This window comes from Somniosus microcephalus, chromosome 5, assembly GCF_052327205.1.
Source record: "Somniosus microcephalus isolate GS21.2 chromosome 5, FLI_Smic_1.0, whole genome shotgun sequence".
Classification (NCBI taxonomy): domain Eukaryota; kingdom Metazoa; phylum Chordata; class Chondrichthyes; order Squaliformes; family Somniosidae; genus Somniosus; species Somniosus microcephalus.
Window position 1 is genome coordinate 199,706,617 of NC_140991.1, and position 16,738 is coordinate 199,723,354.

Sequence of the window (16,738 nt, forward strand, 5' to 3'; positions counted from 1 at the left end):
CTGTTGACTTCAATTTTACTAGGGCTCCTTGATGTCACTCTCAGTCAAATGCTGCCTTGATGTCAAGAGCAGTCACTTTCACCTCACCTCTGGAATTCAGCTCTTTTGTCCATGTTTGGACCAAGGCTGTAATGAGGTCTGAAGCAGAGTAGTCCTGACAGAACCCAAATTGAGCATCGGGGAGCAGGTTATTGGTGAGTAAGTGCTGCTTGATAGCACTGTCGACAACATCTTCCATCACTTTGAAGATGATTGAGAGTAGACTGATGGGGCGGTAATTGGCTGGATTGGATTTGTCACCGATTTAAAAACTGTGGCCGAAGCTCCATGGTAGAGCATACAAATCCAAAAATAAATTGGATACCCCTGCTTTAGTTTGAGTACAAGGGTAGTCTACATTTTGAAAACAAGTGTTTTGTTTTGCAGCTACATTCCTTCAAACAATCTAGAAAATATTCTACAGATTTATTCCAAAATCAAGAAAAATTGGCAAGCTTAAGGACGGAGTACTGAATAATAGAAAAGCCATGTTTAGCACATCAAGTGTTGATTTATCAGATTTCAGCCAGAACAGTTGTGGTGATTCTATCATCCCACCCTGCTGCTCTGGGCAAAAATATATATAAAAAAATAAAATCAGTCAGGGGTGCCTTTCCTGACTTGTGGAAAGTCTGTGCAGACATCAGGTGAAAACAGGATTGGGCTCAGCTGTGATGTTTTCGAAGATTAAGTAGTCTGCCAACAAACTGTCCAGGCCCACAAATAAACGTACCAGACAGCCATTCATTTCTTCAGGATACAAAGGGGGAAAAAATCTTGGTGGGGTGAAAGCAAAATAGGCTTATCTCTAAATAAACACTTTATAGTTGTAAACACAGTTTAGTGAGATTAGTGCACATAACTCACAATTAAAGACATTCATAAATGTCTGTAGCTAGAAAACATTTAAAAATAAAGTGCAAAAATAGTCACATAATATAGATATGGACATTACTGATAAAAGTAATCTCTTCTCCATTACAGCCAAAAGAGAATTCATTGGGTAATATTCTTAAACATATACTCACCCCAGAGATAAGAAATCCCAACATTCAAAATTATTAACTATAAAGCAGCATTGAGAATATAATTTTAGCACTCTGTACAATATTGGACACAAGTGATCTTTGATTTAATAAGATGTCCCAAAATGCTTCAGAGGCAAAATAATCTGATTTCAATCTGAAATATATTGCTCTCTTTGATTTACTGCAGTGTTCACCCAAGAGTTTTATCTCCACTGGTTTACTTTATTGGCAACCTAGAATCAAGAGTCAACATTTAGGCCAGACCACATAGCGACAGAAGGTCCCTTGCCGAGAGGACATTAGTGAGCCAGTTGGGTTTATCATACTAATCATCATCTTTCATAGTGCCAGCCCAAAAATTAACAGATTTGTTTCATTTAATTTCAAAACTTGCCATGGTGAGAATTGAATTTAACCTCTGGGTTGTTAGTCCAGTACCAGAACAATGAAACGAATCTACCCTCATCATACCCTATATCCACTTATGGATAGATGCTTGATGGATTGAGAAATCTTGATGAACATGCAATAAAGTCCAGCCCAAAATAGAATTTTCCACATGGTATTTGTTTTGACTCATCATGCATTGGTCAATTCCACAGCACTTATATGTATGCATTTTAATGTCAAAGATGCTCTCCACTTAGAGTGGTAGTGTCTCATTACAGATTAAGCTATCGTGCCCTACCTATCCCAATATCAAATAACTTACTTATACCCCTGTCCTATTTATACCTTGCGTTTATATAACGCCTTTAACGAAGTAAAACATCCCAAGCGCTTAACAAGAACGTTATCAATAAATATTTTTGACACTGAGCCACAGAAGATGATAAAACTCAGATGAGCAAAAGCTTGGTCAGAGGTAGATTTTAAAGGAGCTTTTTTTTTTAAATAAAGAGAGAGAGGTAGTAAGGCAGAGAGGTTCAGGGAGGAAATCCCAGAGCGTAGGGTTTTGGCAGTTGAAGGCATGGCCACCAATGGTGGTGCGATTAAAATCGGGGATGCGCAAGATGACAGAATTGGAGGAACGCAGAGATCTCAAAGGAGATTGGAGGAGGTTACATAGATAGGGAGGGGCAAGGCCATGGAGGGATTTGAAAACAAGGATGAGGATTTTAAAATTGGGGCACTGTTGGACCAGGAGCCAGTGTAGCTCAGCAAGCACAGGGGTGATGGGTGAACGAGACTTGGTACGAGTTAAGATATGGGCAGCAGAGTTTTGGATGAGCCCAAGTTTATATAGGGAGGAAGATGGGAGGCCGGTCAGGAAAGCATTGGAATAGTCAAGTCTAGAGGTAACAAAGGCATGGATGAGGGTTTCAGCAGCAGATGAGCTGAGGCAAGGGCAGTGTCAGTGATGTTAGAAATATCAAATGTATATACTACAAGATGGCTTTAACAACAGCTGAAGTTAAAGCAGTAGCAAAAAGTTATGACTGTTTGCCACTCCGCTTCCTCTTTGTACAGGGAACTGAGGTGGGTTCAGCATCAGTCAACTGGGGAAAGCTGTCACATCCTCTTCCATTTATCAAATAGAGTTTAACTTAAGCAAATGGTCAACAATGCTAGGATCAAAGATCTGCTCGCAGCATAACCTAAATTATGGTCTTCAGATCAGAGGTACCCAGTCAAATTTAAATAGGTAGATTCAAAATAAGAGTATATTTTGCCTTCAATGAGGCTTGCACTGTCTGCACGGTGTTCTCCAGCAATGGATTCTGTTCCTTCAGCCTCATCCCCTGGTGTGTGCAATCTCAGATGGCCTCCATTATGACATGCCTGACTCTAAGGGGAAGCCTTCTTCCATACCCAGCATTCAACCATGCAATTATTTTATTATTTTAATGCCCGATGGGGATAGAATGAATCATTGGGAGCTGCTTTATCACGTGCACACTAAAATACTTTCCTGCAGACAATGCCTGAGACAAAGGCAGGGTGCAGCTTAGTTTAAGTAATTCCAGTCACTCAAATACATCTTCACCTAGTTGCTTTCATGTACATCTCAAAAGAAGGTCTACCAACTAATTAGCACAAGATCTTTTCTATCCTTATAAAAACATCTCAGCCTTGGCCCTTGCAGCATGCAAGATCACTTCCTTATCAGGAACATTTTAAAACTTCATCCCAGAAGCTTATGACCCTAAAGGTCCTTCAACTTTGGAGCCATTGGGCCAGAAATTCGTGAACGGGGCTTGCCGCGCGTGCAAGGTCCCGATTTGCACTTACCCGACGCGCCTGCCGATCACCTCCAGGGACGCCTGGAATTCGTGTTTCAAAAAGAAGAATCCCGGGCAGCGTATGACGTCACGTCGCCCAGGAGTGCAGCCAGCGCGAAGCCTGTAGCGCGCAGTGCAACTGAGACACGCCCCTTGAGGTCTCAGTTTCACAGGACACGCCCCCAATGTTTCTGCCAAGCTAAGCATTTTTACATGCAAAGCAGCAGTTTAAATAGGTTTTTGGAAGTTTTTTGAAGATTTTGGTAACTTTTATAAACTTTTAAAAATGTTTACATTATTTTGAAGAATCTGAAGTAGTTTTAAACAGAATTAAAGCAATTTAAAGACTTTTAAAAGCCCTAAAAGAATTTTTTTAATTCCATTTATTTATTTAGCAATGTCGCCGTCATACGTGTCTTCACACTGTTCCCTTTGGGGAACTGTATGAAGTGGTGGAAGGATTTATGGCCATGATTAACGCTCATTCCGTGACCGTAACCATCTTTGAACCAGCCATTAGGGCGGTTAGTCCTATGGCGGGAGGGTTTTACGGGCTCCCACAAGCTATACAAGGAGGGGGGGCCACCCACACCCACGGACGCAAATATCCCACTGGATGTCAACCCAGAATTTAGAGCCGGAGCTCCGACTCCACTTGCCGGGACTGTCTGGAGCGGGGTTCGAAACCCTACCCTGATCTGGCCCAGCGGCGGGGATCCTACCGCTATGCCAAAGGCCCAATCCAATTAGCAACGTGAAATGGCTGGAATGAGCACAATTCACGGCATTAAAAGAACTCACAATTGAACGGATTGCTGAGGTCATCATCTCCTCAAGGAGGTGGAGGCGCAGCGCCTGCTCATCATTGGTAATGAGAAGTCAAAGGCGCCGCAAAAAGGGCAGATGATAGCTTGGTCTGTCAAGTGGCAGCATAGGGCTCCAGTCACAGGGAGGGAAAAGGCGCAGGAAACGTATGGGTGTCACCTTTTGTGCGGAGTGGGCCTTTTGCGTAGCAGTAAGCATCCCCGCCGCTGGGCCAGAAGGAGTAGGGTTTCGAATCCCACCAGACAGTCCCGGCAAGTGGAGTCGGAGCTCCAACTATAAATTCTGGGTGGACATCCAGCGGGATACTTGCGTCCGTGGGTGGCACCCCCCCCCCCCCCTCAGATGGGTTGTGGGAGCCCGTAAAACCCTCACGCCATAGGACTAACCACCCTAATGGCTGGTTCAAAGATGGTTACGGTCACGGAATGAGCGTTAATCACGGCCATAAATTCTTCCACCACTTCATACAGTTCCCGAAAGGGAACAGTGTGAGGATATGTACGACGATGACCTCTTGCGCAATGCACCTCCTTGGACCCTCAGTCGCAGATGCGAGGGGGCAAATCGTGCAATTGTTAAATTTTTCATTTTATTGACATGTAAAATGTTGGCCCAGTAATTCCCTTCCAAATGCGCGAGTACGGTCGGGGTACTTGCGCGTCTGGCCGGAGGAAATGCCGGTTTTCAGCATGCACAGCGCATGCGGGGAAAACCGGCATTTCCTGTCCTCTGAACGAAGGGGTTCAGAGGCAGAACGCGTGCGACTGCACAGGCAGCGCGTGCGCAGTAAAATTCGCCGCTTTCATTCATGCTTTCAGTGAGGTCAAGTCCTTACAACTTACACATGAAAAAAGCATGGGTACAGTTGCTCCAGAGGCTGCGGAGGAAGATATTTCTTATCGTGGAGCTTCTGAAAGTATGTATGTCTGTATATATTCCTTTGCGTGTTATGTATATATTCCTTTACTTATGTGTATGAATGTATTATTTAATTATGACTTTCAGAGAAAGTAACTTATTGGAAAATCATAATTAAAAACATACATTCATACACATAAGTAAAGGAATATAAAACATACATACATATACGTAAAGGAATATATGCAGACATACATAATTACTTATTACTGATGAAAAGTTTCTTTCTTAAAAGTGCTGGAAATGTTACATTACTCATTTTAGAACACTCATTTTCACATTCCATTCACACAGCCACAATTGCTCCTTCTACCTACCGTTCTGAAAACCCGTTTAAAAAAAAAAATTTAAACTTTAAAACTTACTTAAAATTTCTTAAAATAACTTCCCTCCCTTTCCCAAACAAAAATATTGCCTTTCAGAAGCTCCACGATAAAATATATCTTCCTCCGCAGCCTTGGAACAACTTGTAAGGACTTACCCTCACTGAATCCATGAATGAAATCTACGAAGTTCACTGCGCAAGCGCTGCCTGTGCAGTTGCACGTGCTGTGCCTATGAACCCCTTCGTTCCGAGGACTGGAAATGCCGGCGTTCCCCGCATGCGCTGTGCATGCTGAACGCCGGCATTTCCAACGGCCAGATGCATGAGTACCCCGACCGTACTCACGCATTTGGTCACGAATTTCTGGCCCAATATGTGCTGATCTCTAATCACTGCCAGTTTTTCTTTACATCTATATTTGGATGTTTCTTCAACGAGGAGTGCGTGCGTTTTTTTTAAACTCTCCTTCAGGGAAACCAAAAATAGTTTGGCCTTAACTGTCAAAGCAACGTAATTCAGTAAAATTCCATCCTGTCCACTGCTTTGGTCATTAGAGGGTAATTCTCGCCAATGTATGGTCAGCTCTCTTTGTACTCCACTGAGCTTCATCTTTCAGTTACTGCATTCTTTTTATACATCTTCAAAAGTGTTGGCAACTTTAGTTGAAGGTTCTATATTCTATTTATCTCAGGTCAGCTTCCCATATAACCAGGACTGCTTAAATTGTCTTCACATGCAGTTTTCAATAAGCATCTTTTTTTCACTTATTCAGCCTAGTCCTGGAATTTTCATTGGTGCACATATCAACAGACCCAAACTGTTAACTTAAACAGACTCAACACTACCAAATAAAAAGCAGAGTATTCCAGTGTAGACTCAACCGAGTCCCAAAATGTAATCCATCACAACAACTTGTGTTTATATAGCGTCTTTAACATAGTATAATGTCCCAAAGCGCTTCACAGGAGCGTTATCAAACAAAATTTGACACCGAGCCACGTAAGGAGATTAGGGCAGACTTGGTCAAAGAGGTAGGTTTTAAGGAGCATCTTAAAAGGAGGAGAGGTAGAGAGGCGGAGAGGTTTAGGGAGGGAATTCCAGAGCTTAGGGCCTCGGCAGCTGAAGGCACGGCAGCCAATGGTGAAGCAATTAAAGCTGGGGATGCTCAAGTGGTCAGAATTGGAGGGGCGCAGACATCGGAGGGTTGTAGGGCTGGAGGAGATTACAGAGATAAGGAGGGGCGAGGCCACAAAGGGAGTTGAAAACAAGGATAAGAATTTTAAAATCAAGGTGATGCTTAACCGGGAGCCAGTGCAGGTCAACAAGCACAGGGGTGATGAGTGAATGGGATTTGGTGCAAGTTTGGACACAGGCAGCCGAGTTTTGGATGACCTCAAGTTTACGGAAGGTAGAACACGGGTGGCCAGCCAGGAGCGCACTGGAATCGTCAAGTCTAGGGGTAACAAAGGCATGAATGAGGGATTCAGCAGCAGATGAGTTGAGGCAGGGGAGTCGTCGGGCGATGTTCCAGAGGTGGGAATAGGCAGTCTTAGTGATGGCCTGGATAGTTGGTTGGATGCTCATCTCGGGGTTGCAAACAGTCTGGTTCAGCAGTTGCCAGCTAGAGGGATGGAGTCAGTGCCTAGGGAACGGAGTTTGTGGCAGGGACCGAAGACAATGGCTTCAGTCTTTCCAATATATAGTTGGAAGAAATTTGTCTTCATCCGGTACTGGATGTTGGACAAGCAGTCTGACAATTTAGAGACAGTGGAGGGGTCGAGAGAAGTGGTGGTGAGGTAGAGCTGGGTGTCGTCAGCGTACATGTGGGAAATGATGCTGGTTTTCGGATGGTGTTGCCTAGGGACAGCATGTAGATGAGAAATAGGATATGGCCAAGGTAGATCCTTGAGGGACACCAGAGGTAACCGTGTGGGAGTGGGAAGAGAAGCCTTTGCAGGTGATTCTCTGGCTACGACTGGATAGGCAAGAATGGAACCAGGCGAGTGCAGTCCCATGCAGCTGGACAATGGCGGAGAGGCGCTGGAGGAGGATGGTGTGATCAAACTCAAAGGCTGCAGACTGGTCGAGAAGGACGAGGAAGGATAGTTTGCCTTTGTCACAGTCACAAAGGATGTCATTTGTGACGCTGATAAGAGCCATTTCAGTACAATGCAGCGTGGAAACCGGATTGGAGGGATTAAAACATGGAGTTCTGGGAAAGATGGGCACGGATTTAGGAGGCAACAGCACATTCAAGGACTTGAGAGGAAAGGGAGGTTGGAGATGGGGTGGTAGTTTGCAAGGATGGAGGGATCAAGGGTTGTTTTTTTTGAGGAGGGGGTGATGACGCAGATCAGAGTGGGATAGTACCTGAGGAAAGAGAACAGTCAACACCATCAGCTAGCACGGGGGCCAGGAAAGGAAGTTGGGTGGTCAGCAGTTTAGTGGGAATAGGGTCGAGGGAGCAGGAGGTGGGTCTCATCGACAAGATGAGCTCAGAGAGGGCATGAGGGGAAATAGAGAAACTAGAGAAAGATGAGAGCTCAGTGCTCGGGTAGGGGGGAACCATAGAGGAAGTTTGCCCCGCTAGGCCTGGGGGGGGGGGGGGGGGGGGGGAAAAGAGAGAAAGAGCAGGAAGCAGCAGATCACATAAGGGCAGCTCTACCAATGCCATCTGGAAATCAGTAAGAAAACCTAAATTTGCCAGGCAGGGCAGAAAACGGTGCTCAAAAGCCATAACAGATGAACTTAATGTTTAGCAAATGCATGGGCATGGAAGACAGCCAAGTCAATGGACTGTTTGTACACAAACTTATTGCAATAACTCCAATAGTAGATTATATTCACTTAAATAGGGTGAGCAAAGTTTACTTATTGAATCTAAGCAACAGACACGAGAAACACACACACACAGGCACACGCACACAGAGAGCACGAGTGAGAGGCTTCAGAAGTAAGAAAGAAACATAAGACGGAGACATCAATTACAAACAGCATAGTTGCATTGTCAGTTTCATCCTAACCCTTCCCCTCATTGGCCCAGCTTCATTCTACACCAGTGTACATCCATATGGTCAGGCTTTCGGCCAACCTTTCTGTTCAAGCTTCAGCTGTAATCTTTACTTCTACCCTCGAAATTCAGGCCTGGGGGCAGCTTCACCTTATTTCCTGTAACTCTATGAAATGGTGTGTCAGGCAGAAAATAGCGCATTTTACTATTTTCTTAAAAAAGCAAGCTTCCTTTAAAATTCATGAATTCATACATCTAAGACTGAATTACACTGATCCAATCAGTTTTTTTTTGCCAAACAAGATTTTCAAATTTAAATTCCAATTAAAATTGGCCCAGCCATCATTACAGCATACCAGACAACAGAACTATCAGACAATTAATTTTCTATGTTCCACTCTGATTTTTCAACCAACCATACTTCAGTTCAAATTGCCATTTTTGAAAAATCCCATCTCTTTATGACTGATGTCTAAACCTAGAAAGTTATGATGAATATACAATAATGATTTCATGAAAGTTCCCACAGAAATTCACAAAGGAAATCCACACACAATCAGGGTAGTTCAGCTTTTAATTTGAAAACTTAAATACCTGTATTATTCCGAAAACACTTAAAATATTTTTGAGAAGACATAACTGCTTTTAAAAAGTAAATTCAGCTATGTAGGGAAGGATATCACAGCATATGCATATATAACCAAAGTCAAGTACACAAATGACCTGACAATTCAGCAACATTATAGCAATGTCAGTGAAAAACATTGAGTGTAAATGTCAGGCAACTTTGTCGGTCTCACCTCTTTTGGGGAACTATGGTTTATCTTAAAAAGTTATTAGTACAGATTTTCATACAAAATACTACACATTGGAGGTTATTGTAACTTTATATATTTGGCAATATTTATGGCTGGCAAAATCTTAATTGAAAGGTTATTTGTGTGTCAATTATATAGTACAATTTGCTTAAAAGTACATTTATAATTTTAAATAAGCTTGAACAAATACTGCTGGAACTTGACCTACCGAAATAGGCTAGGTTCTTGCAAAAAGGTACACCAACAATTGTCAAAAGGACTGGCAGTTCAGTAGTCAACCTATGCAGATTGCAAATTAAATTTTCTCTCATAGTATGGCTATTATAACATTTAACAAAGCATTTAGAAAATAATACAGTACTTGGTTTTTTGGTGGCCGCAAGAAATAATGTGTGGACTGCATCTTCTTAGATTCCTCCACAGTGGCCGACTGAATGCCGTCTTGATCAGAAATAGATGCAAGTAACCGCGCGAACTGCTCTCCTAACCAGTACATAAAAGGTTATGATGAAGGACAAGGGTTTATATATTGCACAGCAACTAAATCTGAAATACCAATCAGAATTTTTTCCTGATAACTTGAGACAACTTCACAGAATACGCCCAGTGATAAATGTATCAGAACCTTGTGAATGATGTCTGTATGCATTGCAAAATGCTGATAAAAACCATGTGATATGGTACGAAGTAGGCCTAACAAATATCTCTAATACCAATTAAAATTATCTGCTTCATTATATTACTACGCCTATAATACATCCCAAAATCCTGCAGAGGCATAAGGGAAAATGGATGCCAAGCCAAAAAGAGGAGATATTAGGAGTGACCAAAGGCTTGGTCAAAGAGGTGAATTTTAAGAAGCACATTGCATTTACATAAAGAAAGACTTGCATTTATATACAGGAAACTTTCGATTTACCGGCACCTAAATAACCGGAAATCTTGGTTAACCGGCAAAATTCAGGAGTAGGTTTTACTTCATTTGTATTTGCCTTCTTCCATCTGTGCTGTGCAAGGGTGTGGCTGCAGCTGTTGCTAAGCTACAGAGACGCTTGAAACTTGAGGCCATTGTTCTGGGTTTGTTGCTTTATACGGAGCTGTCAGCTCTCCCTATCTTTTACTATAGCATTCGGTTATCCGGAATTTTTGATGAACCGGCACCACGTCGGTCCCGTCCATGCCAGATAAAAAAAAGTTTCCTGTAGTGCCTTTCATGACCTCAGAACATCCCAAAGTGCTTTACAGACAATGAAGTACTTTTGAGGTGTAGTCAATGTAGTGCCTGATCACATCTTCAGAATGTCTCAAAGCACTTTAAGAACCAACCGATTACTTTTGAAGTGCAGTGACGGTTGCAAACTTGGCAGCCAATTTGCTCACAGCAAGGTCCTACTAACAGCAGATTATCACCAGATTATCTTTTTGGTAGCACTGGTTCAAGTAGAAATGTTGGTCAAGATGGTGGAAAACCCTGCTCTTCAAGTAGTGCCAATGGGAACTTTTATATCCACCGGAGCAAGCAGAAACAGCCTCAATTTAATGTCTCCTCCAATAGATGGCACCTCTGACAATGTGCACTCAGTGTTGCATAGAAATATCAGACTATATTATATGGTTAAATCCATAGTGGAACTTGAACCCGCAATCTTCCAACTCAGGCAATAGTGATACAAGCTGAGCCAATAGACACTAATGCGAACACTACTGCCTAAATGCTGAATATTATTTTAGGGTAAAACAGAATAAACTTCTGGGTGTTAAATACCGAGTAAACTGGGAGCTTGGAGTTAAATGCTGAATATGCTTGAGGTGGCGAATGTATTGGGGTAAACGTTGAGTAGAGAGGTCTGGAATTAAACAATGAGGAGGCTGGGATTTAAATGCTGAGTATATATGGTTGTATAGATGATTTGCCAATGAGGAGAGATTGAGCCTATACTCTCTGGAGTTTAGAAGAATGAGAGGTGATCTCATTGAAACATAAAAGATTCTGAGGGGGATTGACAGGGTAGATGCGGAGAGGTTGTTTCCCCTGGCTGGAGAGTCTAAAGCTAGGGGTCATAGTCTCAGGATAAGGGGTCGGCCTTTTGAGACAGAGATGACGAAGACTTTCTTCACTCAGGAGGATTGTGAATCTTTGGAATTCTCTACCCCAAAGGGCTGTGTCAGAGTCATAGCAGAACAGGAGACCATTCGGCCCATCGAGTCCATGCCGGCTCTCTGTAGAGCAATCCAGTCAGTCCCTGTGGTAAACCACTGTTATTGTTGTTCACCGTTGTTGCACACTGTTGTATCTAGGCATGCCTCTGCTGGCTCCGCCCCTGGCTCCACCCACAGGCCCAGGTATAAAAGGTGACTGCTCTGCAGCCCCCTGCCTTCTTGGAAACCAGTCAACAACAAGAGGCATGCTCTGTTCTTTGTTAATAAAAGCCTTTTAGTTACTCTCCTAACTCTCCGTCTTTTATGAGTAATTGATAGCGCATCAATTTTATTAACAAAAACAAAATGTCGGCACCAAACGCTGAGCAGCAGGCGCTGCAGCAAACGACGGCACCAAACGCTGAGCAGCAGGCGCTGCTGCATGCCCTCAGACCAACATGCCTGGACCTAGACCCTCAAGAGGCGGGTTCGTCTACCAAGTTCGCACAATGGCTGCGTTGCTTCGAAGCTTACCTGGAAGCCTCAGCCGTGACACTAGATGGAAACAAACTAAAAATCCTGGCCTCCAAGGTGGGCCACCAAGTCTACACGCTCATCCAGGACGTGAGTACCTACACGGCGGCTATCGATCTGCTAAAAGGACAATACACATGCCCGGTAAATACGGTTTATGCCAGACACCTCCCGAGATCCCGCAAACAGCAGTCCGGGGAATCGTTGGAGGCATTCCTACGAGCACTACAGATACTCGGCCGAGCCTGCGATTGTAAAGAGGTATCGGCCGCGACACACGCAGAGGGACTTATCCGAGATGCTTTCGTTGCGGGCCTCAAATTCGACTACTCCCGGCAGACACTGCTGGAGAAGGGCGAAATCGACCTGAAGGCGGCAGTGTCCCTCGCGCTCTCGCTAGACGCGGCCCACCGGAATATGGATGCATTCTCCCCTAACCGCTCCGCACCGTGGATGCCACAACCTTGGGTCATGGGACCCCCGGCACCAACTGCTGCAGCGATGTCCAAGGGCCCGAAATGTTACTTTTGTGGCCAGGCAAAACACCCCAGAGCACGCTGCCCAGCGAAAAACGCTACCTGCTCTGGCTGCGGGAAGAAAGGACACTACGTCGGCGCCTGCAAAGGTAAAACCGCTAACGCCAACAGCGCCGCGTGAACCATGGGGGCAGCCATCTTGTCCGCCATCTTGGACACCTCCAGCCGCGTGGGGATCGGGATCATGGGCGCAGCCATTTTGTCCGCCATCTTGGACGCCTCCAACTCCAATCGCGGGTGACCCGGATTCAACCACCGCCTCGTCTGACGACCACAGCGACTCGCTCGACCATACACTGGCCTCCGTGACGCTGGACCAATCTCTCCCCCACCAACTGTCCAGGTCCATGATGGACATTACGGTAAACGGCCGTGCCACTATCTGCCTTTTCGACAGCGGGAGCATGGAGAGCTTTATCCACCCCGACACAGTGCTCGGTTACTCTCTCCCGGTCCTGCCAACGCGCCATCGGATCTCTATGGCTTCCAAATCCCATTCAGCAGACGTCGGTGGCTACGGTGTAGTGACCCTTTCAGTAAGGGGCACAGAATACAAAAATTTTAAACTTCTTGTCCTGCCCCATCTCTGCGCTGCCGTTCTACTGGGGTTGGATTTTCAGTGCCACCTTAAAAGTGTCACATTAGCGTACGGCGGACCCCTCCCCCCACTCTCAGTCTGCAGCCAGCAGCTTTTAAATCGCCCGCCGCGCACCATTTGCAGCCTCTCCACGCTTAAAGTCTCCCCCCCCAACCCCCCCCCCCTTGTTCGCTAACCTCACCCGCGACTGTAAGCCCATCGCTACCAAAAGCAGGCGGTACAGTGCCGGGGATAGGAGCTTCATTAAATCCAAAGTAGCAAGACTCCTGAAGGAAGGGATTATTGAGGGTAGCACTAGCCCATGGCGAGCACAAGTGGTGGTAGTGAAGACTGGCGAAAAACAGCGCCTAGTTATTGACTACAGCCAGACGATCAATCAGATAGCACAATACCGGGTGTTCTCGACGATTGATCTGAAGTCGGCATACCACCAGCTCCCCATCAGGGCTGAGGACCACCAGTACACAGCTTTTGAAGCCGACGGTCGTCTCTACCACTTCCTCCGAGTCCCCTTCGGCGTCACCAACGGGGTTTCAGTCTTCCAAAGGGAGATGGACCGAATGGTTGACCAGAACGCGCTGCAGGCCACCTTCCCCTATCTAGACAACGTCACCATCTGCGGCCACGACCAGCAGGACCATGACGTTAACCTAGAGAAATTCCTCCGTAAGGCCCAGCGGCTGAATCTAACATACAAGGACAAATGTATGTTTCGCACCACGCGCCTCGCCATTCTTGGCTGCGTAGTGAAGAACGGAGTCATCGGCCCCGACAGAATGCGCCCCCTTATGGAGCTCCCCCTCCCCCACTGCCAAAAAGCACTGAAGAGATGCCTAGGGTTTTTCTCTTACTATGCTCAGTGGGTGCCCAACTATGCGGACAAAGCCAGACCCCTCATCAAGTCCACCTCCTTCCCCCTGACAGCAGAGGCATGTGCAGCCTTCACTCTCATAAAAAAAGATATTGCGAAGGCCACAATGCACGCAGTGGATGAGTCCATCCCTTTCCAAGTGGAGAGCGACACATCCGACTTCGCCCTAGCTGCAACCCTTAACCAGGCGGGGAGACCCGTGGCCTTTTTCTCAAGGACCCTCCAGGGCCCTGAGATTCGACACTCCTCTGTCGAAAAGGAGGCCCAGGCCATTGTGGAAGCGGTGCGACATTGGAGGCATTACCTGGCCGGAAAACGATTTACCCTGCTCACTGACCAGCGTTCAGTAGCTTTTATGTTTAATAATAAGCAGAGGGGCAAAATCAAGAACGACAAGATCTTGAGGTGGAGAATTGAGCTCTCCACCTACAATTACGATATCTTGTACCGGCCCGGGAAACTCAATGAGCCCCCAGATGCCCTATCACGTGGTACATGCGCCAACGCGCAGGTTGATAGACTGCAGACCCTCCACAATGACCTCTGCCACCCGGGGGTCACCAGGTTCTTCCATTTCATCAAATCCCGTAACCTGCCCTACTCCATCGAGGAGGTCAGGACCATGACCAGGAACTGCCAAATCTGTGCCGAGTGCAAACCGCATTTTTATAGGCCAGACAGAGCAAGCCTGATCAAGGCCACTCGCCCCTTCGCGTCGATTTTAAAGGGCCCCTCCCCTGACCGCAACGTGTACTTCCTCAACATAATTGATGAGTACTCCCGTTTCCCGTTTGCCATCCCGTGCCCAGTACCACGGTCATTAAATGTCTGAATGACCTTTTCGCCTTGTTCGGCTTCCCTAGCTATATCCATAGCGACCGGGGCTCATCCTTTATGAGCGACGAACTCCGTCAGTACCTGCTCACGAGAGGTATTGCTACAAACAGAACCACCAGCTACAACCCCCGGGGGAACGGCCAGGTGGAAAGAGAGAACGCGACGGTTTGGAAGGCCGTCCTCTTAAACTTAAAATCTAAGGGCCTTCCGACCTCTCGCTGGCAGGAGGTCCTCCCTGCGGCGCTCCACTCCATTCGGTCACTGCTTTGTACGGCCACCAATGCCACCCCCCCATGAAAAAATGTTCACTTTCCCCAGGAAGTCCACATCGGGGACCTCGCTACCGACATGGCTGACGTCTCCAAGACCCGTCCTACTGCGGAAGCACGCGAGGTCCCATAAAACAGACCCCCTGGTCGAGAGGGTGAGCCTCCTCCACACCAACCCCCAGTATGCCTACGTGGCGTACCCGGACGGGCGGGAGGACACAGTCTCCATACGAGACCTCGCACCTTCGGGTGCCCCTGAAACACTACCATTGCCATCCACCACTACCCACAACCCAACCCCGGTAGACGGCATGCCGCAGCCCCAGGACCCGTCATTGACCACCCAACCACTCAATGAGACGCCAGATTCAACGTTGGATGCTGCACCATCACCGCCGCCACCACGATCAGGACGGCATACAAGGCCACCTGATAGACTTACTTACACGAACCTTTAGTACACTTCACGCCGCCGGACTCAATTTTAAACAAGGGGTGAATGTGGTAAACCACTGTTATTGTTGTTCACCGTTGTTGTTGCACACTGTTGTATCGAGGCATGCCTTAGCATGCCTCTGCTGGCTCCGCCCACAGGCCCAGGTATAAAGGTGACTGCTCTGCAGCCCCGCCTTCTTGGAAACCAGTCAACCACAAGAGGCATGCTCTGTTCTTTGTTAATAAAAGCCTTTTAGTTACTCTCCTAACTCTCCGTCTTTTATGAGTAATTGATAGCGCATCAGTCCCATTCCCCCGCTCTATCCCCATAGCGCTGCAAGTTTATTTCCCTCAAGTGCCTATCCAGTCTCCTTGAAAACATTGTGCGTGTCCTCTTTCACCACTTCGGTTGGCAGCATTCCAGGTCCTCACCACTCGCTGCGTAAAAAAAGTTTTTACTCACATTCCCCCTGTATCTCTTGCCCAAAACCTTAAATCTGTGTCCCCTAGTCCTTGTACCATCAACTAGTGGAAACAGCCTTTCCCCGTCTAGCCTATCCAAACCAGTCATAATCTTGTACACCTCTATCAAATCACCCCGCAATTTCCTTTGCTCTAATGAAAATAAATTCAGCTTCTCCAACCTGTCCTTGTAGCCAAGATCCCCCATCCCCGGAACCATTCTGGTAAATCTCCTCTGCACCCTCTCAAGTGCCTTCACATCCTTCCTAAAGTGTGGTGACCAGAACTAGACGCAATACTCCAGTTGTGGCCTAGCCAGCACTTTAAAGGTTCAGTATAACTTCTCTACTTTTTTTTACTCAATACCTCTATTTATGAAGCCCAAGATCCCATATGCTTTGCTAACCACTCTCAATATGTCCTGCCACCTTCAGGGACCTATGCACATTAACTCCCAGGTCCCTCTGTCTCTGCACACTCTTTAAAACTGTGCCATTAAGTGTATATTGCCTCTCCCTGTTCCCTCTGCCAAAATGCATCACCTCGCACTTCTCTATTAAATTCCATCTGCCATTTGTCTGCCCATTCTGCTAGCCTCTCTATGTCCTGTTGCAGTTGATTGATAGCATCACTGTTTGCCACACCCCCAAGTTTGGTGTCATCAGCAAATTTAGAAATTCTACTCTGTATTCCAATATCCCGGTCACATATAACATATATATATATATATATATATATACATATATATATATATATATATAAGCAGTGGCCCCAGCACTGACCCTTGGGGAACACCACTGTCTACCATCCTCCAGTCTGAAAAACAGCCATTTACCACAACTCGCTGTTTCCTGTCCTTAAGCCAATTCCTT

At 46.0% G+C, this 16,738-nt stretch overlaps 1 protein-coding gene across 4 annotated transcripts in view; it reads right to left on the minus strand.

Annotated features, from left to right (window-relative positions):
* Positions 1-16,738, minus strand: part of LOC147117517 (sodium bicarbonate cotransporter 3-like) — a 288,206-nt gene that overhangs the window by 198,951 nt on the left and 72,517 nt on the right. For 2 of the 4 annotated variants that reach the window (XM_085988562.1, XM_085988560.1), the window contains exon 1: positions 9,547-9,603. The exons of the other annotated variants lie outside the window; for them this stretch is intronic. In XM_085988562.1, the coding sequence (XP_085844688.1) occupies positions 9,547-9,588 (42 nt within the window). In that variant the 5' untranslated portion in view covers positions 9,589-9,603. Of the gene's footprint in view, positions 1-9,546; positions 9,604-16,738 lie in introns of those variants that run through there. 4 annotated transcript variants of the gene reach the window in all.